The sequence below is a fragment of the Camarhynchus parvulus genome, chromosome 5, assembly GCF_901933205.1.
Source record: "Camarhynchus parvulus chromosome 5, STF_HiC, whole genome shotgun sequence".
Lineage (NCBI taxonomy): Eukaryota > Metazoa > Chordata > Aves > Passeriformes > Thraupidae > Camarhynchus > Camarhynchus parvulus.
In genome coordinates this window covers 45,153,039-45,176,566 of record NC_044575.1, presented here as the reverse complement: position 1 = coordinate 45,176,566, position 23,528 = coordinate 45,153,039, and the positions used below count along the sequence as shown (strand labels likewise).

The 23,528-nt window shown below is 36.7% G+C and overlaps 1 protein-coding gene across 3 annotated transcripts in view; it reads left to right on the top strand.

Annotated features, from left to right (window-relative positions):
* TTC7B (tetratricopeptide repeat domain 7B) overlaps positions 1-23,528 on the top strand; it is a 118,143-nt gene that overhangs the window by 36,983 nt on the left and 57,632 nt on the right. For all 3 annotated transcript variants that reach the window (XM_030950556.1, XM_030950558.1, XM_030950557.1), the window contains 10 exons: positions 2,765-2,843; positions 4,851-5,023; positions 8,305-8,368; positions 12,940-13,077; positions 15,291-15,374; positions 16,561-16,665; positions 17,948-18,065; positions 18,256-18,313; positions 21,845-21,917; positions 23,183-23,343. In XM_030950556.1, the coding sequence (XP_030806416.1) occupies positions 2,765-2,843; positions 4,851-5,023; positions 8,305-8,368; positions 12,940-13,077; positions 15,291-15,374; positions 16,561-16,665; positions 17,948-18,065; positions 18,256-18,313; positions 21,845-21,917; positions 23,183-23,343 (1,053 nt within the window). The remainder of the gene's footprint in view (positions 1-2,764; positions 2,844-4,850; positions 5,024-8,304; positions 8,369-12,939; positions 13,078-15,290; positions 15,375-16,560; positions 16,666-17,947; positions 18,066-18,255; positions 18,314-21,844; positions 21,918-23,182; positions 23,344-23,528) is intronic.

Sequence of the window (23,528 nt, the reverse complement as noted above, 5' to 3'; positions counted from 1 at the left end):
AAACCACGTAGCAGAGCAGCCATCACTCTTCTCAATGTTACAAACTGTTAACAAATACGGGAAATGTACTTGGCTAAAACCAGTGTGGTGTGGAGATCTACCATATTATTAATGGTATATTTTGCTTCATTTCTTGTCTCTTAAAGCATTTAACTCAATTTTAGGGTGATTTAGATTGTAGTTTTGAAGGGTTTTCTTAAGTAAATTTCATGTAGAAAGATGCTTGACAAATCTGTTTTTGTTTGTGTTGATGTGTGCAGTGGATCGCTGTTAAATGCTTTATGAAGCAAAAGCTAATTCTGTATTTTAACTGCTTTCTTTCTTGTACAATCTTACTGCTTTTTCCATAATACAGTAGAACTTCAGTCACAAGTTTCATTCCCTTGCAGATGCTTAAAAAAGTGTAATGGGTAACTAAAAGTAGCCTGTCATGAAGTATTTGAAGGCTTGTGAAAGTTGCATGCATTTTCATAAAGTGTTTTGTTATTGTTCTTGTAACCCATCAAAAGACATAAACTTCATATGGAAAAAATGCCAATTCTTAACATTTAATGAAGTTATTGTGATTTGAAGTTCTACTACATAGTATGTGTTTCATCTGCACTGGGAAAATAAAATTTCAAGCTGACAAGTTCTTGCTCATAACTCTTTTTCAACAATTTTGCAGGGAGCATTTCAGTTGTTTTTTTTTTTAATCTTGTTATAAGGACACATTTGTGACTTTGCAATGCAGTCTGTGAGAGAGAAATCCATTAATGAGAAATGCTCACTTAGACCAGAGGACTTAAAGCTGGGATTCCAGTGGACTGGTTTTGTCTCTCTAAAATATTTGGAATGTGGCATTACTGAATGATATTTTGGCTTTACAAAAGTGCTGAATGTATCCAGCTTCAAATGAGTTTGGAGGTTTTTTTGAAATTGACCTAATGACTTTCTGTCCTTCCTTAGTGTGTGAAGTTGGTGTAATAGTCATCAGCTATTGAGGCTGCCTGTTTGAAATGTAGAAATTAATACAATTTTTCACACAGTTGTTTCCATGCAGATGTTTGCACAAGATGAATTTTATTTAGTATGTAGTAGCTGGTCACTCTGTTTTCAAGCTCTGCTGTAGCACATGGGCTTTTTACAAGCAATTTTTATGTCTTGTGTGACTGGTGATGATTTCTCTTTAGGCAACTGGTGGCATTCTTTAGCATAAATTTGAATCATTCATATGGGTTTTATTACTTGGACATGCTACTTCTTTTAAAATGAGCTTTTATATAAAAGTATTTTAGAAGGTGAACTTGTGCTGATGAAAGATGATGCCCGTGCTAGTGAAAGATGTGTGGAAAGTTTCTGAAATATCCTGATAATCCTTTATTATGTAAAACAGAACAGAGATGAGTGCTGTCATGTAATTTGAAGAGTAAAATAAATGAGTAGGTCTCTAGGTAAAGTGATAGGAGTTCTACAGTCCTATAGCAAGATCTCTTGCATCAAACACTAGTTTCAGATCTTCTGCAACTGAATTGAAAGAAAGTATCTGTTTAAAAAATGCTGACTTTTTTTTGAATTTGTATAGAGTTGCAGTTCAAAAGTCAGTATTTTAAACATATTTTTAAATACAGACAGCAGACTAAGGAAGGCAGTTTTAACATCTGATTTATAGTGCAGTGCAATAGTGCTTTTACTTATAGAAAGCTTACACAATATGTAATATTTCTTGTCTGTTTTGGCTCTGTCTTAGGTAAATGCTATGCAGCTTGCACATAACATCACACCTTAAGACAGTATGTGATGTAACAGCAATGATTTAACACAAAATACAGTTTTGATGAAATAATTTTATTTTGTAACTAACCCTGAAATAGTGAAATGGTTGTCCTATCTGTTGTGTTCACATTGCAGAATTCTGTTGTTCAGGACAGCCTAAAGCTCACCCAATCCTTCACTAGTTCAAAGACAAATTGTATTAATATAAAGTAGAATATTCTCAACTGCTTTTGTGTACAATAAAACCTCCAAACAACTGATAAAGAGATGAGAAAAAGGTAAAGCTATAAGACCATTCAATATAATCTATTGTTTGAGAAGAAAGTTCAGACCTGCTAAAATATCAGTGATGCCTCTGGGGGTCTTGAATCTCTGCCAAAGCTGTTTAGGCAGTGGATGTGGAAGAAGTGTAGATGGAGAAACTTTGGTTGCAGAAGCCACATGAAAAGCAAGTCAGAGTCAAGAACAGAACACTGATGCCCCAGTCCTCTTCTGGTCACACAGTGGGCCTTAAAGTGTTTGTGCTCTTATCCTTTTGAAAAGGAGTTCAAAACTTTTTGTCTTGCTTTCAGGGTTACAAGATTTACTCATTTCTAATCTCCCTGTTTTAAGGTATCAAGGGGCAGCTAAAATGGATTTTTTAAAGGTTTATACTTGAAACCTAATGTAATTGAAAACTTAAACTACTGTAGCAATGAGAACAACTTTGTTTTGTCTTTTTTCTTTTTGAGATGGTTGCTTCTTACTTTTTTCCTTGCTTTCCCTTGATCTATCTACTGATCATGAAAATGTTTCTTTTTTTGATAAACTGTCAGGGAATGTTGTTACAGTAATCAGTGGTGAGGTTTCCAGATGAACATCTATCTCTATATATCTATCTCACAGAGAGGCAATGAGGCTATGAAAGAAAAAAAAAGGTAGCATGGATTTTAACAACTTTATTGAGTAATATTTTAAGGTGTTACTTCATCCGAGTTGGAATTCTGTCAAATTCTATGTTTATATACAGGAACTTGACAAGAGGAGTTGGTAGATTTAGAGAGTTACTAAGAGCTGTCGAAACAAGAACTACACAAAACCTGCGAATGGTGAGTTGTATTAAACCCCTTTCCTATTGTAGCATCTGAGTTTCAGTAGGCAGAGAAAGCACAAATACAGTGGATGAGTTAGAGACAAATAATTGGATACGTAGCATATTGATAAGGACCTGTTAGCCAACACTTTATAAGGTTACATTTCCTGGCTTAAGGATGATTAATGAATGATTCAAGTAAGGAATATTTGGTATCCAGTCTCCCCCCTACTCCTTTTTCTTGTTTGTGGCTATGATTAGAACCTGACTGGTCTCTGATTGACCATACTTTCAGCCTTCGTTATAATTGCCCTATTTATGAGTCAGTGTAGTTTTATGTTTTTGTAAGGTAGTGGGGGTGAGAACAGAAAGCATCATTTTTGTGTGGTTTCTATACAGTTGAAGGCTATCAAGTTCCATCATGAATGTTTGTTACTTATATTGTCAGAACCTTGAATCTTTCATATAATAAAAAGTAGAGGCTCACATTTTGCTGTCATGTAATTATTTTCAAAATATCCTAGATTAGTTTCCTAATACTGGGCCTTTAAAACTTCCAAACTTGTAAGGAAGGTAAGTGAATCCTTAATTAATTCAATAACTGATTCCTAGTAAATATATTAAAATTATTTAGTAATAGACTTTCAATGGAGAGGGATAATATTGCACATTTTAATAGAAAAGATGAAGAGTTTCTTATGGTATGGGAGTTAAGGTGGAAGGTGCAGATCTTATGGTGCTGTCTGTGACTTAAACATTACACATCTGTTTTTGGGAAGTGTTACTGGAAATGCTGCCAATTTTGATGCAAATTTAGATCTTGCCTTCTTTCTACTGCCCTGACAGAAAACCTTTGCATTTTCATCATCATGATATGTAGTCGTGGAGGGTCTGTGCTGTGTGTGGAACATTAATGAGGAGATTTACCTGATAGCTATGGATTATAGGATGACTTAAAAACTTTAAATTAGTATTATTTAATTTATTAATATTTATGTAAGTATTTCTACAGGTAAATATGTGGTGACAATAATAGTTGGTCAAAATAAAACTTTTCATGCTGATTTTCAGCCTTGTTTCAGTCTTGCTGAGCTTTAACAGTAGCTAACACCAGCACCTTCAAGTATGAGTTGCCAGAAGCCCCATTCAGCCCATAGACTATAACTGTCTGTGATAGGTTAACCTTGTCTGGCTGCCACATGCTTGCCTGGCTGCTCTCAAACTCCCCTTCCTTAACCGATGGGGAGGAAATATCCTACAAAAGGTCCGAGATAGACCCAAGATAAAGGCAAAGAGTTTGCTTACCAGTTACTGTCACAGGCAAAACAGGCTCTTCTTGGAGGAAATTAATCTATAGTCACTTAAAAGAGAGTGGGATGGTGAGAAACAAAGAAAAAAACTGAAACACCTTCCTTCCACCCTGTTTTCTCAGGTTCAACTTCAGTCTTTGACTTCTGACTCTTCTACCTCCTCTCCCTACCTTCCCATTCCCTGAGTGGTGCATGAGGGTGGAGGGTTGTGGTGGGTTCCTCTCTGCTGCTCCTTGCTCCTCACACTTTTCCCCTGCTCCAGCATGAGGTCCCTCCACCAGGCTGCAGTTCCTTCAGGGAATATTATCCTGTTTTTCCCGTGGTTCTCTTGGCAGGCTGCAGTTCGGACTGCTCCACTCTGGGCTCTCCCATGCAAACAACTGCTCCAGGTCTGAAGAGGCAGTAGAGGTTATTGAGCATCTTAGGTTATTGATTTTCTTAGGAACAGCAGCTGGGTTGTTTATTTTTCAAAAGTATCTGGATTAACTGATAAAATGGAAAATTGTTTGTTATTGCTGTTATTTTTCTTTGTGTTTAGAGAATTGAACTGGGTACTTTTACCTTTTAAACAGCATCGTGCTTGGTTTTTTTGGATGTTATAGAATACAAAAATACATTCTGTATAAATAGTCCTCATTAGAAAATATCTGGACATTTTTTAATAGTTTGTATTCAGCATTTCTAGGGAAAATATTTATCTTTTGCTTTTACAGACAATAGCAAGACAACTTGCAGAAATTTTGTTACGAGGTATGTGTGAACAGAGTTACTGGAATCCCCTGGAAGATCCTCCTCACCAATCACCCCTTGATGATCCCCTGCGAAAAGGTTCCAATATGAAGAATTATGCACTCAGTAGGAGACCACGGGTATACACTGGAGAGAAGTATGGCTGAGTTTAAACCTCTTTTGTTTCCTTAATTGCAATTGTTACCAGTGCACTGGATAAGTTAGTTTGCATTTTTGAAAATGTAGAAGAAATTTGGCAGTGTGTAGATAGATAGATTCCCTGAGGAAAACCAGGGAAGAAATATGCTTCTCCCAGGGGAAGTTTGCACTGCATGCATTAGACCTTTTGTTCTCAATTGCGGAAATATTTTTTTCTATCCTGGTGTTTGTGATAAATTCAATATCTCTTATTATATGTGGGATACAAAAGAAAACATGAACCGGGTAGGAAATCAGATATTGCACATTTTAAAAGTTATGTGCTGCTTCTAGACATCTATTCTGCTTTATCATAGAAAGGAAATATTCAACAAAATGGAGATTCAAGTTGGTCCAGGAAGCATTATGAAAAAAATAACGCATCTAGAAATTTATCCAGCAGTTTCAAAGCTAGTTTATTTTCCCAAGGCTAATCTTTTAGCTAATAATCTTAGATTAGTTTTGCCATTTCTTTTATGATTCCACCTCTTTGTTCAGTTTTAATCTTTCATTGAATCAGGTAAGTGATACTTTTTGGTTCGTTTTTGTCTGGTATGTCTCATAGTGAATTCTAGAGTAGCTATGGTATGCTCTTCCTTCTTGAAAAATGTAACTTTTTTTTTCCAAACTAATCACCGTTAGGATTACTATTAAATATAGATAGCCATTTCCTTGAATTTGAAATTTTTCTTTGAAGTTAGTATCTTGACTATAGAAGTAGCCCTACTTACTTAATGGAGGGATGTTTTGTTTTAGTGTTTGCTTTATATTGTATCTTTATATTGTAACATAAATGCCTGCAGTATGACACCATTTGAGTTGTTTAGCTGTATTTATTTCAGAGCTCTATTAATGAATCTTTTATACAGCAGCAAGCCCACATAATTATGGTGTCTTTACTGTTATTAAGTAGAATGGTCTTTATCTTCAAAGACTTCCAGCAATTCTCCTTCCTGCATCCAGAATAGTTACAGGAGGTTTCTCAGGCTCAGTCTTTCAAACTTATGTTCTCCATTCTCAACTTGTCCTTCATAGCAACATGCTTCCTGCAAAAGTGGGGCTTTGTTCAGTTTAGTTCTCTTGTTCTTGGCACATGCAGGTGAGGAGTTCCACAATTTCAACAGAGCATATAATTAAGCCCTTTCATCAGGTCAGACTGGTTAATACCATACCACATAAAATATGTCCAGCCAAGCATCTCATCTCCAGCAGTGACTGAAAGCAAGTATCAAAGACAATGATATCTAGGAAATTTCTTCCTAGGTGTTCTTTTGACCACCAACTCTGAATCTGCAATGCACTGTTTTTTCTAAGTATGTTGCCTGACATTAAATAACTGCATTGTGTTCTTATGAGGATTATGGGTGTAATTTGGCTAATGGCATTTATCGTTTTTTAGATCTCTGTGTTATTGCCTCTTCAGTTTACTTGAACCAGTTCTTCAACTGAGCATAACTTCCATGGTTTGCCTTTGGTTGATAGCTGTTTCATGTTTTCAGTTGCTTCTTTTACCCTGTTACACTGAAATTACTTTACTCATGTGCCTGCATCTATCAGGACAAACAGAAAATTAGTTCAGTCAACTTAACTGAGCTTTTTTGCTTAGGTCAAAGAAATGTCTCACTAATTTCTGCATGGGGAGGATCTTGTTGGAGACAAACATCAACATATCTACAAAAATGTGTTTGAAATTGCTAGAGGAAATAATGTTTGCTTTTGTTTTGATAAGTGGCTTTTTAGTAGTTCTCTTTGGGGAAGCATCCCTTCTTTCTCTGAGAGAATAATTTCTCCAGCAACTCTTTCCAGTCATTCTTCTGCTTTCTGGGTGCCATTGTCAGTTGGTCAGGTTAAATCTTCTTCCAGGTTGTTAAATTCTGCATAGAGGAGTGGATTGTTAAATAAGGAGCACTCTGATGCTTCCTCATCACTCCTCATTCCTTATCGTGGGTGGTTCTTATTCATGACTAACTGTGTTTTGAAATTTCTTTTGTTATGTAATAACAAATTATGTGCTAAATTCTAAGATTTGGAATACTCTTAAAAATCTGGTGAGCAGTTGCATTGATTAAAAAATAAATATACAACAACAGAACAGCTGCCCTGGGGTCTTAGCTGTTGTATATTACCACAATACGTTCACAATGTTGCTTTCAAATTGCCTGGAATTAAGATGTCTTTTAGTTTCTATTTTTTTCAGGCATTGAATTACTGCTGATATTTCTAGTGCTTTAAAAAAACTGAAAAGATGTTTTAATGTCAGACAAGTTTGGTTTCCTGTCTATAATGTATTGTAGTTTAAACATCCTTCGGACCATAGGAATTGATTACTAACAGCAACAAATTAGTTTCTCCATTTAAATAGGTAATTGTGGAACTAACAGACTGAATTAACAGGAAGTAGTACTTGTGCTAATTCAGAGATAGTTTAGAGGAAGAAAGCTGAACAGATAAAATGTAGTTGCTGATTTGGGGGGATTTTTTTTAATGTGTATGCAGATGGATGAATGAATTCCTGGCGGTACCCAATGCAGATTACTGTTGTCTGTCCACCAGCATAGAAGAGTTTTCAGAAAGCATCCAGTATTCAGAGAAAGCATTAAAGTCTGGAAACTAGTCCTATGCAAACCTTCAGCATTAAGTTGGAAGGAACTGTACTTCATTACAAGCAAATAATTCTACTACTTGGAGCTAAGAGTGGTTATGGCAAACAGGTGGAGATTGTCATGGATCTATTTAAAAATATTCATAGTTATTGAAAGCATCAGGAAAAAATTCTCAAGCATATCTCATAGAAGACTGATAGAAGTGTTTCTCCACATATTGTCTAAAATACAAAAGCTCTCCTGTTCTTATGTGAGAGTTTCCTCTTCCAGCACTTGAATCAGTGATGCAGATGGAGCTCAGACAGATTAGGTGTAAGAGGCTAGTTAAACTATGGGTTTAGTGTTTACAGTTGTCATATTGTAAACAATTATGTTCAATTTTGGGATATTTGAATAAGTTCAACTCTGACAGCTGTGGTAGTTTTGTTCTTTTATTATGTTCAGCCAACTTTTCTGAAATGCAAATATAGAGCATTGCAAAGAAATGCATTTTAACCAATTGATCTTTCTATGCAAGTTACTTTCCTTTAATTTTTTGGACATTTTCCAGTTTTTATAGTGCTTTTAATATATGCGTGTGAACTACTCATACAAGTAATGTGTTCTGCTTAAATAATTAAATTCTCATTTTGAACAGCATCTTCTGTCCTCAAGAAAATACAGAAGAAGCCTTACTGTTGCTGCTTATTAGTGAATCTATGGTAGGTAAAATAGAGTGAATGTGCATTTGCTGTATGTGTGTGCTTTCCTTGTTTTGTTTGGTTTGTTTCATTTTTAATTAAAATAGACCCCTTTTTTCCCTCAAGCCTTTGCTTTTTCTTTTATTTTCTGTTAGGAAAGCAGGCAGTTATTTCTGAAACTCAAGTTTTTGTTCCTCTGAGCCAGCTAGATGAGGTCTGCAAGTGTTAGGGAGTTTTTCTCCTTTGGGCTGGCTGTACCCAGCCTTCTTCCAGCCATAGGCAGGTGAACAAGCCAGGTCCTTCATTTGGCATCACTTACCAATATGAAGCACTGGTACACCAGCTGGTTGCTATTCAGACAGACACAAAATCTAAGTTATTTTTGTTGTAAAATGCAAATAAAAAACTACTAGAAGAGCATAATAAACATCATCAAAAAGTACCTTCCATTGTGCATTAAACTTCAGTCACTCAAATTTGTAAATGATTTTTAATGATACTGACATTCAGTCTTGGTTACTGAATTATTTTTTTAGATGTCCCCATTTCCTCAATAAATGATTCCTTTCAATGGTCTACTTGTGCCCTTTATCAACCTTCCATATTTTCTGCTAGTCATCAATCAACTGCCACATACTGACATTCTCATACCATGTCAGTTTTATGTTCTCAGATAAAATAAAATGTTGGAGCTTTTGCCAGTTTTTTTTTAGCTACGGGGTGAAACCTCTACAGTCTCAGGCATCATGCAATCTGTCTCACTTCACATCAATGAGATGTAGTCTTTTAAGTTCTACAGGTGATTCAAATGCTTACATGTTTTGGCATAATTTCTGTTTTACTACAGTTAAATAGGATCAGAAGATTTTAGTGAACATTGTCCTAGTTTAACTGTTGTAAAGTGGCAGATATTTACATTGTAGTGCTAACTGCTTTCCTCATTCCTAGGGATCTGTCTTGCAGTATTCATGACAGAATCTAGAAATTCTGTCTAGATTCTGATTTTCATAATACAGAAAAATCTGCTGAGCAAACATTTCCACTTATCCTATGTTGGTTTTGCTGCAGTATGTGCTTAGCACTGAGAGGTGCTGCCTGTGTCTCTGTAATGTGCAGCAGTGAAGATGTAGAGAATTCTGATGTGAGCTGTGGTCTTGGTGTGAAGTGAAAGCAGTCCCAGTTCTGCAAGATCTGACTGCTGATTGCTGTGTAGCTCGTTACATATCACCATTAAGAAGCCAGAAACCAAATTAAAAGTACTGCCTTGTTAAGTGTCAATTCAGGTTACTTACAGCTTTTTGTTTGTGAATTAGTTCTGCCTAATTATATCAAATGCTGTCACTGTAGAGCATATACCTTTAGCAAGCCTTCAAATTTTTTTACAATAATTATTGCAGATTATTTCAGGCAAAAGAGTTTGTTTCGGGGGAGTATAATCTTTGACATGATTGACTTACTTTGGGTAAGTCATCTGTTCAAATTAGTTTTGGAGGGGGAAAAGGGGAAGATTGAGCATAAAAATATTCATCATTACAAACTTACCTTTCTGAGAGTTGAGACCTGTTATTTCAGTGCATGCTAACTTTCTAGCTGTAGTAGTTGTGAAGTAGTATGTAATTTATGATTCTGAAACCAGTATCTGGGAAAGAAAGAACACTTAGAGAAGACTGAGTAACAGCTGGTGTTTTGATATGCTATTGTGTAATTTAAGTACTATAATCCCTTACTTCCATTTTCTGTGAACTAGTAAGAAAACACCCCAATCAAGGCCAGGTTGGACAGGGCTCTGAGCAGTCTGGTCTGGTGGAAAATGTCCCCACCCATGACAGGATGATCTCTAAAAGGTCCCTTCAAACCCAAAGCATCCTGTGGTTCTGTGATCTGACATCCTCAAGTTAACAGTGCATGTATGTGTTGCTGCATGTCAGCTGAGTTGTGGCAACAGAATCACAGAATGATTATGTTTGGAAGGGACTTCTGGAGGTCATTTTGTCCAGCCCCCTTGCTCACACAGAGCCACCTGGAGCAGGCTGCATCTCTGTCCAGACATCTTTTGAGTATCTCCAAGGAGAAAGATTCCACAGCCTCCCTGGGCAGCCTGTGCCATTGCTCATTAACCCTCACAGGAAAAAAAAAGGTTCCTGACCTTCAGAGGGGACCTTCTATGTTTCAGTGCATGCCTATTTCCTCTGGTCCTGTCACTGGACACCACTGGAAAGAGCCTGGCTCTCTTTTCCTTGTATCCTCCCTGCAGATATTTCTAACCCTGATAAGGCTCCCCTCCTGAGCATTGTCTTTTCCGGGCTGAAGAGTCACAGCTCTCCCAGTCTTTCCTCATAGAACAGTTCCTCTGGTGTCTAATACAGCCTGGTGGGCATTTGTTGGACTCTCTCCAGTAGTTCCATGTGTCTTGTACTAGAGAATCCAGAACTGGACCCAGTACTGCAGGTGTGGCCTCACCAGTGCTGACCAGAGGGGAAGGATCGCTGCCCTCAACCTGCTGGCAGCACTTCTCTGATGCTGCCTGGGCTATCAATGGCCTTTTTTCCAGCTGGGGTGCCTTGCTGGCTCCTGCTCACCTTGGGTGTCCACCAGGACTCCCAGGTGTGTTCCTGTCAAGCTGCCTTTGAGCTGGGCAGTGCCCAGCATGTATGGTGCCTGGGTTTGTTCCTTCCCACATGCAGGACTTTGCTGAGGGCTTTGCTGAGGTTCTGTCAGCTCATTGCTCCAGCCTGTTGAGGTCCCTCTGCATGGCAGCTCAGCCCTTTGGCATATCAGTTCAGCAAAAACGCTGGGGATCAGGCCCAGTGTCAATCTCTGGCACACACTGCTAGTTCCTGGCCTCCTGCTAGACTTTGTGTCACTCCTCACCAGCTCCTGGGCTCAGCTTTGTGGGAGATTCTTAACCAGTGGGAAAGTGGCTGAGCACATCCTTCCTTGCCCTGAGGCTGAGCTGAGTTACACTGCTCAAGCGTGTTCCAGGTGTAAGTGTGGCCAGATGACACATTGCAGTTTGACTGCCAGCTCAGAGTGTCTGAGACCATGGCACCTCTGAAATACTGAGCACTTCCATTGCTACATACTTTCTTTTTATAATTACCAAGAAAATGATTGTTCAGATACACAAGATATGTGTAATAATTATGAGACATCCTTGTGCTTTGGCATTGTCAACCACTCTTTCACAAGAAGTGCTAGTTCACAGCTTGTTCAAAACTTGCAAGGAACTGAGTCAAATAGTGATTAGAGGTGGAGTTAAAAAGAAGTTCTTGAAGTTGACTGAATATTTATGCAGTGTAAAAAGTAAAAGCCAAAGACTCCTTGATCAAAAGAAAGCAAAATGTCTCTTTGGGGGTGTGTGTATATGCATGTGTGAGGTTGTTTCAAACTAAGATGAGGATTTTTCAGTTGATAATTCTTGAGATGTCTGTGCATTTTACACTCCATGTATCTCTTAGAAAATTTTTCAGTATTTATTTATTCCAATTTTAAAGATGTACTGAGTTTGTTAAGAGCTTAAAATGTTACCCTGTTGAAGTGGAGAAAAAATTTATTTTCCCTTATTGTGTGCCATTTTTTGCATCTATAAGAGGGGGAAATAAGCAACCTATTAAAATTTAGTAGTTTTAAGTAAATATGCTAAGGGGGCCATGCCTTGTGAAATTAAAAATAAAGAGGGGGATAAGGAGAGTGAAGTATCTTTGACTTCTGATTGCAGACTGCCAGATATACTAGCATTTGTACCAATGTGCAATGGGAATATTAACACCAAGAAAAATAGAAATAGATAGGATAGCAAGATAATGTGTTTTCAGAAGCTTGATCATAAAGTGGGAGAAGCACTGGGTAGTTCAGGGAGGTACTAACTACTCTGAGACCTGAATTTTGTTCTTTGCTCTTGAACATGGTTTCTCTGTGAACATGGTCAATTCATTTAACCCATTTCTAGCTCAGCTTTCTTCCTTCCAAAAAGGAATGCTTTACTTAAGGAATTAGGTTTGCAACATGTCTTTCACAAAACAAAGTACAAGCTCTTACTGCAAACATGGCCTGATTCCAAAGCTGTGCCCAGAACCAGGTTCAGTTTTCACTTCTCAGTAGTAACTGCTGAAGGTGATAGTGGGTTATCCTGGGCATGTTACCATTCACAAGTGAGATGGGTGTCATAATGTTGTGAAGAGAAAAGAAGTTGATTGCCTTATTTTACAAAGGCTGGAATAGAGGACTTGAAGATCCTTTTAATATGTTTTGCTAGCACACAAAAATAAAGAGATATTTTCGTAGATGTATATCCATTATATTGAAAATATACCTTCTTTTTTTTCTGAGAACTCTTCAATAACTTTAAATACATTACTTAGATTGTGGAATTAGAATGAAGTAATTAAAATAGGTCCATGTAGAAACACCAGTGTTGCCACTAATACATAAAATTGGTAATTCTTTCTATCTATAAATTAGTATCAGATATCTTTGTATCCCTTATAGCAACTACTGACTGTGAGGTTGAGTAGAATGGTAATAACTGGGGTGAAAAAAATATCTTGAATTATAATGGCTGTCTTGGTTTCTTTCTTTGTGGTGTGTTTCAGGCTAACCGTGATGCTGTACTGAGCAGAATACCAGAACACAAGAATGATCGCATCATCAGTTTGCAAAGTGCATCTGTAGTCTATGATTTACTTACAATAGCCTTGGGAAGAAGAGGCCAGTATGAAATGCTTTCAGAGGTTTGTTGATAGTAGTGAATATTCATCTGTGGCATTTTTGCTGTTTTCTGTTAATTATGTTAATTGTGGTAGTAAGAAAGGGCTGAAACAAATATAGCACACTGTTATTCTGACTGCTTTATAAATACAGGAGGTAGTTTCCACCCCAAAATGTTTACTGTATAAATTTATACAAGTGACTTGAGGTGGCCAAACAAGAAAAGTTGTGTGTGAAGTGTGGTAAATGTTTAATGCCACAGAAATGCACATGATTTTTGGGTGGGGATGCATGGATCTGCTTAAAAGGGTACACATTTAATGGAGAGAGCAAGAAGGAATGGACAAAAATAAAAGTGGTTCTGGATATAGAAAGGATAAATATAATTTCCTAGAAAAAATATTATTAATGAATGAAAAAGGATTTTAGAGGAAAACTTTCTCTTACACTTCTTATATTTGAGGTGATCCATAGTCCTTACAGTTTATAATCGTTTGAAAGTTAATAAAAAGAAAATAAAGTTAATGAAAAAACTTTCAGGTCTTTGGGAAATGTGTTACTTACCTCAGTGTCTGTTTCATTATATAGCATGCTTGTGTTTTGTTAGATTGTGGCAACTTCTTCAGGAAGCTGCCAAGTATTGTTAGAAGTTTTGTACCTGTGAAACAGCTACAGCTCTTTGGGCAGAGCAGATCTTTCTACTGCTGAAACAGTGCTCACCCAGCAGCAGGGTACTGTTACCGACCACAATTAATTATTAGTCTCCAGAAAGAATATGAAGGCATACCCAGGAATTGATTTGTTGAGAAATGGGTTCTCTCTACCATATCAGAGGACTTCTGTTAAGAAAAAGATGAAAAAAAAAGTGCTCTAGTTTTTCTCTGGTATATGTTGATGGTCACCAATTTATCTGCATCTCACATGACATTAAACCTTCAGTTTGGGTGTTCTTTTTCTTGAAAGTACTTCATAGCTGCCAATTGGGATGCGAGTCAGTTTAACTTCCAGTGTTTCACAGAACAAAGGAGTACAAAACTCACACAGGACCAGCCCCACAACATAATCTAATCAGGAATATTTCCATTTACTTGTGACTACAGACACAATCACATTCATGTAGTTTTAGGTGGTTGCACTAAAGGTGCAAGAGGTGGCCACCCATATATTTCAGTCTGGAACTTCCAAAACAAGAGATGTCCACAAGTATTTAAAAAAAGAAAACAAACAAGAGACCAAAAAACCTTGAAAACTTTCATTTCTTTTTTTTTCCCCAGGTGACTGACAGCCTTTCAATTTGATATAGTAGACTAACAACTGGGCAGGGATGGAACAGCCTTGGGTTCCAAATCTGATTCTTACATTTTGTCTGGTGTCATAGATGGTTTTGTTGCAGGGCTTTTTGTTGTGGACTTTTTGTCTTTTTTAGAATGTTAAAGAACCATCATATTTATGGGAACATTCCAGGTTTAGTGAGTAGAAGATACCTGCCCTCAAATCCTGCTCCCAATAGTCTGTAACTTTTATAATTTGAAGTATTGTAATAAACACATATTCAGAAATGTTAAAACATTCTGTTCAGTTATATAATAGGCATTTAATTTTTTAGGGCTTCATTCTCTTTGAGCTGATTTTGATTGCTCTGGTGGAGCTGTTGTAGATTAAATCAGAAATTGGGAAATTATTCTAACTGTGGAAATAGTATTCACCCACCAGTTCCAGTGTCTTATTGCTGCCTTCTGGTTTAGCTAGAGCTGATTACTTACAGAAGTAGTTGGTTGTTATATAAGAATATGAAATGATCAAAAATCTGTCTCATCCTTGTTAAACTGTTCTAATGCAAAGTCACGTTCTTAACTGAAAAGGGTTCATGTTTTTATCAAGTTTGTATATAATGGGCTTTCAGTTTCTTAGGGTAGCTTCAACTAGATGAAGGAACTTTATACTGTCAAGTCTTTCCTAAACAATCATACTCTGGCTGTAATCAATTTCATTTTAAGCTTTGTAGGATGCATGATATTGAGCTTGTAAGTGTCCCACAAGAAGAGATGTCTTCCAGACCTGTTAAATTCTTTTCTATATAGAATCTGGCAGCTGTTTTAATGTATTTGAATAATTTAATGTTTTTAGTACATGTATGTTAGGTAAGAGTCTATAAAAATCTTAATACTAGTGTGTCTTCTCAATAATTGAAGAACATGAGCGTAAATAACAATTCCCCCCCCCCCCCCATATTTAGTGTTTAGAAAGAGCCATGAAGTTTGCATTTGAAGAGTTCCATCTCTGGTATCAGTTTGCATTGTCCTTGATGGCAGCAGGAAAAGTAAGTCTAAATTTTTTATATAATTCTTGTATTGATGGCGTTTGATAACAATGTTTAGCTTTTCCATAATTTTCATCTGTAGTGTTTTTGAAAATAATTCTAATCCTTGAATCAACAAAGTATGCTGTACTCCTGAATTTATTCCCAGGACTGTACAAAGAATGTTGTTATTTGAGTACTTTCTAACTTAGATGATGATAACAACTATCTTGCCAATAATCTTAAAATAAGCTGATTGAGTATAAGCAGTGAATTATACCAGGTCCTATTATCCTGTAAAACTTGTTTAAGTGTGCTTTTGATGACTTAATTTATTTTATACTTAGGTACAAATTAATGCTAGTTCGTGATGCTCTTCTTTTTTTTTTCCCTTTGGAAATTTCTGACTTTATCTTCTTTAATATTACTGCCTTTGAGACTGTGTATTCTATGCAAATAATGGATTTTTTAAAAAAATTATATAAACCAGGAATTTAAGCTTTTAGATGCAATTCTCTGTTTTCAGTTATTTTTGCTTTTCGCTGTCATGTTACAGAAAATGCATTCACATGTAATATAAACAACTAATTTTCTTAAGTATAATTTTCAGTGGGATATTTTGCTTATTTTCAGAATGGGGGAAAAGAATGTATTTTCCTTACAAAATATTTTAGCAACACATGGAATCTGAAGAGATTTGATTTTTCTTCCAACTCTATTTACTTTAAGTTATCTTCCAAAATGTGATTGGATGGAGCCAAATAAGTTAAAAAAAAAAAAGAGGAGCAGTGCCATTCTGTCTTATATCAGACCTATTCCTGTGTGCTGTTTTAACTCCCAAAGAACACCAGAACACTGCTTGTTTAGAAAACTCTGTCCCACTCCTTCTCTTTCATTTATCTGGCTCAAATGCTGTAAGTTTGCAGGCCTAGCAAAGTTTTAGATGCATCTCAAAACTGAATTGTGTACCATTGGAATTACATTTTTCTGGGGATGCTTAATGAATGTTTGTAGGAGTTAAATAACAATAGCAGTGCCTAAAGTCTTGTCTTTTACTGGCTTGAGGAGCTTTGACCAATTGTCCACAAAATATGTAGTAATGTCTCCTTTACAAAGGAAAAATAAAGTAAATGGTGGAAATAGGAATTGTGTATCTGTGAAGCACATTTATGTTTGCAGTAATTTAAATGGAAAATGTTTTAAACAGTCTGCTCGAGCTGTTAAAGTCTTGAAGGAATGTATACGTTTGAAACCAGATGATGCAACGATTCCACTCCTTGCTGCAAAGCTCTGCATGGGATCTCTGCACTGGGTAAGGTCTGCCCTCTGTCTTCTGAGCAAGACCTGTACTCAATTCTTGATTTAGAGAGGTAGCATATACTTTTGCACAGTGACTGCACACACTTGGGCATATATAAAAACACAGCATAGAATGTACATGCACATGTACATCCCTGTTTGAATGGCTAATTTGAAATACTTGACAGAGGTTAGGTTTATCAAGGTAGCATATTCTGATATTGGTCTAAGGCATAGCTTGACATATATGGAAGTTGAAACATTGGAATACTGGAAGATCATAAATGCAACTTAGATTTTGGTTATTTTCTGCAAGGGAAAAATAACTTTCTGGAAGATAATGAGGCAAATCTCTTACAATCAAGAGACTCTTCTGGTGGTACCATGTTTACAGGTAGCTGTGGTTTATGAATATTTAATAGGGACAGTTGAGTATTTTAGATAAACTTGAAATGGGTGTATCTGTACAAAAACATTACAGTGATCAAAGATCATCATGTTTTCAAGATACTTGTGTAATTTTTACAAGAATTAGTATATTTGAAAAAGAAGGGAAAGGTCACGTATAGAAATTGAGAGAGTGGTGTCGTAGCACAAACGTGACTTGTTGAGGCTGAAAAAATACAGCCTTGATTAAAGTATATCCTAGTTCTGTAAATTATTCCCTATGGATGGAGTCCGTATGGATTTGCTTACTGTACTTAGCATTTACAGTTACTGGAATGGATTCAAATGGGCTTTTTTTCTTTCTAGATTATTAAATAATGTGCTAACATGGCAGCTAAACCTTGATTTTTTAATGTGTTTGTCTGTTTATGAGTTTGCATCCATTCAGCAATACAGTATTTGAAGCAGAGTTCTGCATGGTATACTGTTTTTTTACAGGTTAGTAGCCATAGTTCTTGTGATTGATTTTCCTAAATAAATGGTTCGTGGGTCAAGAACTCTATTTATAAAGTGAAAAAATGGTAGGTGGCATATATGGACCAGAAATACCTTTTTAAGAAAGAAAAAAAGAAGAAAAAAGGCAAAAGCACAGTAAGTGTGCTTTGTGCCAGATTTCTCTCAATCATAGGAATACGTGTTTCAGCTTAAAATCTGTGGTTTTTACTCAGTATTTAGCAAGAAAACTAAGTCTAATGAAAAATGAAGTATTCCTTCAAAGCAATCATGGCTGAGATTTTAACAGGTTCAGTGTGCATAATATACATTCTGAGCATTCTGAGAATTCTTATCATTATAATGTAAGATTTAGGTAGTTTTAGACTCACATGGATATTTTGTAATATTTTCAGTTGGAAGAAGCTGAAAGATTTGCCAAAGCAGTTGTTGATCTCGGGGACAAAACATCAGAGTTCAAAGCAAAAGGCTACTTGGCCCTGGGATTGACTTACAGTCTGCAGGCTACTGATGGTAAGATAGGAATAAACATTCACACTTGGAAATTCCCATGCTGCCTAAAGAAGGATACATGGCAGAATAGTAGACATTAAATCTTCTGTGTGCAACCATTTTTCAGTCAATGTATGAAAGCTTCTTCAATTAGTGTGTGGAATGAAATCTCCTCATTGTTCGTGTCACTGATTAAATATATCCTTTTCAGCATCTTTGCGAGGGATGCAAGAGGTCTTGCAGAGAAAGGCTCTTCTTGCATTTCAGAGGTAAGTGGGTGTTGATCTTTCCATTTTGTTCTGCTATATGTAGTGCAAAGCTTTTATTATGTTCTAAAAAGAGACACTTGTAAAAGATGGTGTAATGACAACTTCACCTCTGGGGGTCTCCCATCATGAGAACAGAATGTATTTTTTTAGCATTTATTTCCATCATTTTCTGCCAGCATTACCTAAATTTATTTCTAAGGATTTCCCTTTATTTAAAGACATTTGTGTTGCTCTTTAGTATAAAATATTTGCTCAAATATCTTCATCTAGTAGGAAAAAATATACAGTGTAAGGTTTCAAGCCATGGTTCAATGAGATAATGTTTCTAAGAGCTGTCCACTGATCAGATTGTGTAGGAGGCCTTTGCAATTATCTCTAGAAGCAGAGTAATGATGGAGGCTGTGTTGCTGGGGCTGAGAGTGAAGTGCAGGTTTTGAGGTAGTAAGCTAGGGGAAAATGAAAATTCTATCTGGAAGTGTAACAGTGTAGGCAATGGCAGTGCAAATGTCATATTCCAAGTGCATTACCTGGAAGCAGTGCCATTGGGGATGACAGTAGTTCATTCTCATGGACTCTGCAAATGAAATGACAATAAACAGGTGAATGAGGACATTTCTACCCCAATTATGGAAGAAACAAATCTTGGTGACAAAGCTGGCAACAGTGCTGCCACATTTAAATAAGTCTTTAATGTTCATATACCCTTGAAAAACCTTATTTGGTGAGATACGCCTAAATGTAGGGATACAGATTTGTGCATTAATGTGAAAATGAAGCCCTGGCTTTTTGGTGGTGATTTCATATCTGAGGAGATAGGGTTGAAAAAGTGTTTTGCAGGTAACTTCAGAGTGAGGCTGGTATGTGTTGGTCCTTCTTTTTCTGTCTTGTCTTAGCAATTCCTCTGTATGTAAGTATGTTTTAACATATCTTTGCTCTTCTATTCCTTAGTGCTTTTAATAGGTTTTTTACTACTTCAGTGTTTTCTCCATGTTGAAACTGAACTTTCTACCTCTTGGTTTACACCTCAGTTCCTCACTTTATCCCTCTTACCGCTACTGACTTAATCATCCCTGTTTCAAAAATAGTATGCTAACCATTTTTCACCAATTCTGTGCATTCACTACTTTTGAGACCCTAACAGTGAATTGCTTTCTTTTGAGGGTTCTTTGAAGCAGCAAGGGAAGAAATGGACCATAGTGTTAAGCTAACCCATTCCAGTTCGGTGTTTGCTGACCCTATTCTCCAGTTCAGAATAGTGATTCTCAGAATTCTGAGAATCGATTTTTTGGATGGCTCAAAGCCATCTTCAGCCTGGCCTTGAACACTGCCAGGGATGGGGCATCCACATTTTCTCTGGATGTGTTCCAGTGCCTCACCATCCTCATAGTGAAGAATTTCTTCCTAATAGCTAATCTAAACCTACTCTCTTCCAGTTTGAAGACACCACCCCTCTTCCTATGAATACCTACCTTTGTAAAAACCTCCTCTCCAGCTCTCCTGTAGGACCTCTTTAGGTACTGGAAGGTGCTGTAACATCTTCCTGAGCCTTCTGTTCTCCAGGCTGAACAATCCCAACTCTCTCAGCTTGTCTCTAAATGAGAGGTACTTTAGCCCTCTGGTCATTTTGGTGGTGCTCCTCTAGACTTACTCTGAGAGGTCCACATCCTCCCTAAGCTGGGGACCCCACACCTGGACACAGCACTCCAGATGGGGTCTCATGAGTGTGGAGTAGAAGGGGAGAAGCACCTCCCTTGCCCTGTGGTCAGACTTCTTTTGATGCAGCCCAACACATGGTTGGCTTTCTGGCCAGTAAAAGCACATTGCCAGGTCAGGCCAATATTCAGCTTCTTTTGTCACTGTAAAATTACTCTTTCTCAATCCTTGTTCAAATGTTGTTGCTTGGTTGCATGTTATGTCTTTCACCCAGCACACCAGTCATGCCTACTTTCTCTTACCATATCTGAAAAATAGAAGTTTTCCAGGAGATGGAAGTTAAATTCTCTGTCTTCTACCAGTTCATAAAGCAAGCAGCCTGTACTGGACTCGGTATTTTGATGTGCCTTTTTTTTTCCTAATAATTTTTTTTGTGGATTTTTAAAATCACCTACCTAGAGGGCAAATTCCTGAAGAAATAGGGGTCCTGAAGAAATACAGTTGCATTTTGGACCCTTGCCTGAGCCTGGTGATTTCAAGGCTCACCAGTTTGCATTGGTGGCCATTCAAGAAGGTGTTTGTTGCTGTCTTCACACAGTACTGAGGGGTGTTTATTTCACTAACTTTTTTTTGGTTAAATTTTGGAAGACTTTCAGTGCTTTTTCTGTGGCAGGTGTGAATTGGAATTTCACAGAACTCACCAAATGGTAGATAGATTGTAATAGTAATAATTCTTTCACTATCTGAAGTTTGGATTACTGAAGAAGTACTCTCTAAGTAAAAATCTCTTATTCTTGTTTAGTATTGCTTAATTTGTGAATTTAAATTTTAAAAAAGGACTGGTCCTGGACCCTGTTAGGCTTTACCTGTGCATCTCGTCTCCAATTTACAGGTGAAGTTAACAAAATCTAGAGCTGCCCCTTAATAACTTTAAACTTTTTTGACACATCTTGGGTGTAGTTACTAAGCTAATGGACCTGTACATCTCTTTGGACTTGAAAACAGAAATGCACAGGTCAGAAGCAGAAGGTTCTCTGTGGTTTCAGTGGTTTAAAGGTCAGTTTTGATGCTTCCTCCCAACGGAAGTGACTCACTAGATGTTCCAAAGATGATTATTGCACATTAGAGTTCTAAATGAGACTCTGTTAAAAGAATGCAACAAATGTAAATAAAAAAATAGTCCTAGGCTTCCTGCCCAGTACTTACTACACATCATTTGGGGTACAGCCGTAATTTTTTTTTTGTCCTTCTGCTCAAGCATCCCCCTGCTAAAAAGCTCTCACCTTGCAGCAGAAAGATTGTATTACAGGGAGAAATAGTAGACTGTATTACAAGAACAATTTCCATGGGCTAGTAAAATGACTAAGGCTTAGAGTGTGCATTTGACCAAAATATTAAAAAGAAGATAACAAACATAATTTTTTAAAAGGTGTAAAAAAGTTGATATTATTAATCTCTTTAAAGGCATGATGTTCTGGGGAATTCATGTTTGGATTTTTTTCCCCTTTTTTTCTGTAAGAAAACTTTGTTTAATGAATTTTTCTTAAGTAATGACATCTAGTGTTTGCTTAAGAGTAGTATAATGTATTTGAAGAATTATTTTGTATTAAAGATTTATTTTAAGATTTAAGCAGAAATGACATAATTATTTTCTATTGAAAACGACTTTTCATGTCCCAAGGTGCTTCCTTTAAATCAAGGATGATTGAGAAGCATAAGAAAAGTTGCTGAAATGAGCACCACTTGTAGCAAAATATGAGTATACATGCAGTGAAGAGATCTGAATATGAATAAATGAATATATATGCATTTATGGGTGTGTGTAACCTCTCTGAACAGGGGGAAAATTAATTTTTGTTTTGTTTCTTTGTTTTTAAGGGCTCACAGTTTGTCTCCAACGGATCATTTGGCAGCATTTTACTTGGCACTGCAGCTTGCCATTTCCAGACAGGTTAGTTATGCTTTAAAAGTGCAGCATCATGCTGCCATACAAAGATTAGAATTTGTGTCTGTTGATGAATAGAGATTAATATTTCCTCAATAAAAACCTTGTTTTCCTTGTGCACATATTCACATATATGGAGAAAAACCCTGAAATACTCTCTCCAAACCCCTTCAGTCTTAATGCAGTTCTCCAGAATTCTGCCATTATTTCCAGCTCTAGGATCAGAAACAAGACAGAAGTAATTCCACTTACTTCACCATTTATGTTGCTAGACAGAGAGACAAAAAGTCAGTTTTTAAGGTGTTTTTACCTATTATGTGTAATCTCTGTTCAGATCCTAGACAGAGGAGCTCTTGAATCCAGTCTTTAATGATCTTTACAGTGCTTAAATCTTGAGTACCTGCTAATATCTGTGCCCATCCTGAATGCCTGTGTGAGGCTTGGTTATTATGGACAAAATTAAAAAGAAGTGTTTAAGAAAACTGGAAAATATTTTATCACTGTAAAAGAGATCAGAGCTTAGTCCAGCTTGTACAGCTGTTATGTTTAAGGCATTCTACCATACATCTGATGAATTTGGATAATGTGGAACTGCTTTCTGTATATCATGGTAAGTCTCATCCTATGTTGTGTTTATTTCACAAAGTAGCCCTGAGCACAGTTGTTTACATTCTCTAGTGACTACTTCTCATTGCTAATGAATAGTGCACAACTTGGACTATGTCACTTAAGACTGGAATGGACTGTCACTTTACTAGCACAAAATATTTTTGAGGAGCAGGCTATGACTGCTCAGACACATTCTGAATTCCAAAATACTTGTGTTGCTTAATTAAATTTCTTGATTTTAACACTTACTGTACCTACTTTGAACAAAAACACAGGCAGCTGAGGAGGCAATGAAATTCTACATAAAGAAAAGTTACTGTTGCTGTACATTTCAGTTAAGCACTGCAATTAAAATATTTTCAAAATCATATAGAAATACAGGTAGGACTGGAAAGAGAATATTTTAAAGGGCTGAAGGTAACTGTTTTATAAAAACATTCATCTTACTTTCCAGGGTTAACGTATTATTTAATTTTCAGTGTTACTGTAGAGCATTAGGTCCATTTTAAACTTCTGAGTAGTGTCTTACAGGAGTGAATAGAATTCTACATGTTACCTGAGTGAGCATTTTGAAATTTTGGTTAATGTCGGTCAAGTAAAAGGCAATACTTTTAACAGTGATGCTTTCTTTTTCTGCTTTTTTTTTTCTTTTTTTAAATCAGATACCAGAAGCTTTGGGTTATGTTCGTCAGGCTCTGCAGCTACAAGGAGATGATGCCAACTCTCTTCATCTCCTTGCACTCTTGCTATCAGCCCAGAAACATTATCATGATGCTTTGAATATCATTGATATGGCCTTGAGTGAATATCCAGAAAATTTTATGTGAGTGAATGTCATGTTTCCTTTCTGTGCTTTCTCTCGTATTTATTTTTCCTGGATTCTCATCTCATTCATTTCAAGAGGGGATGGATTTGAAGATGGGTCAGGTTTTTTTTTCCAGCAGTCTTCTTTCCTGCCCATTTATTGCAAGTCTTCTTATTAAAGGCTTGTTAAACAGTGATAAAGGA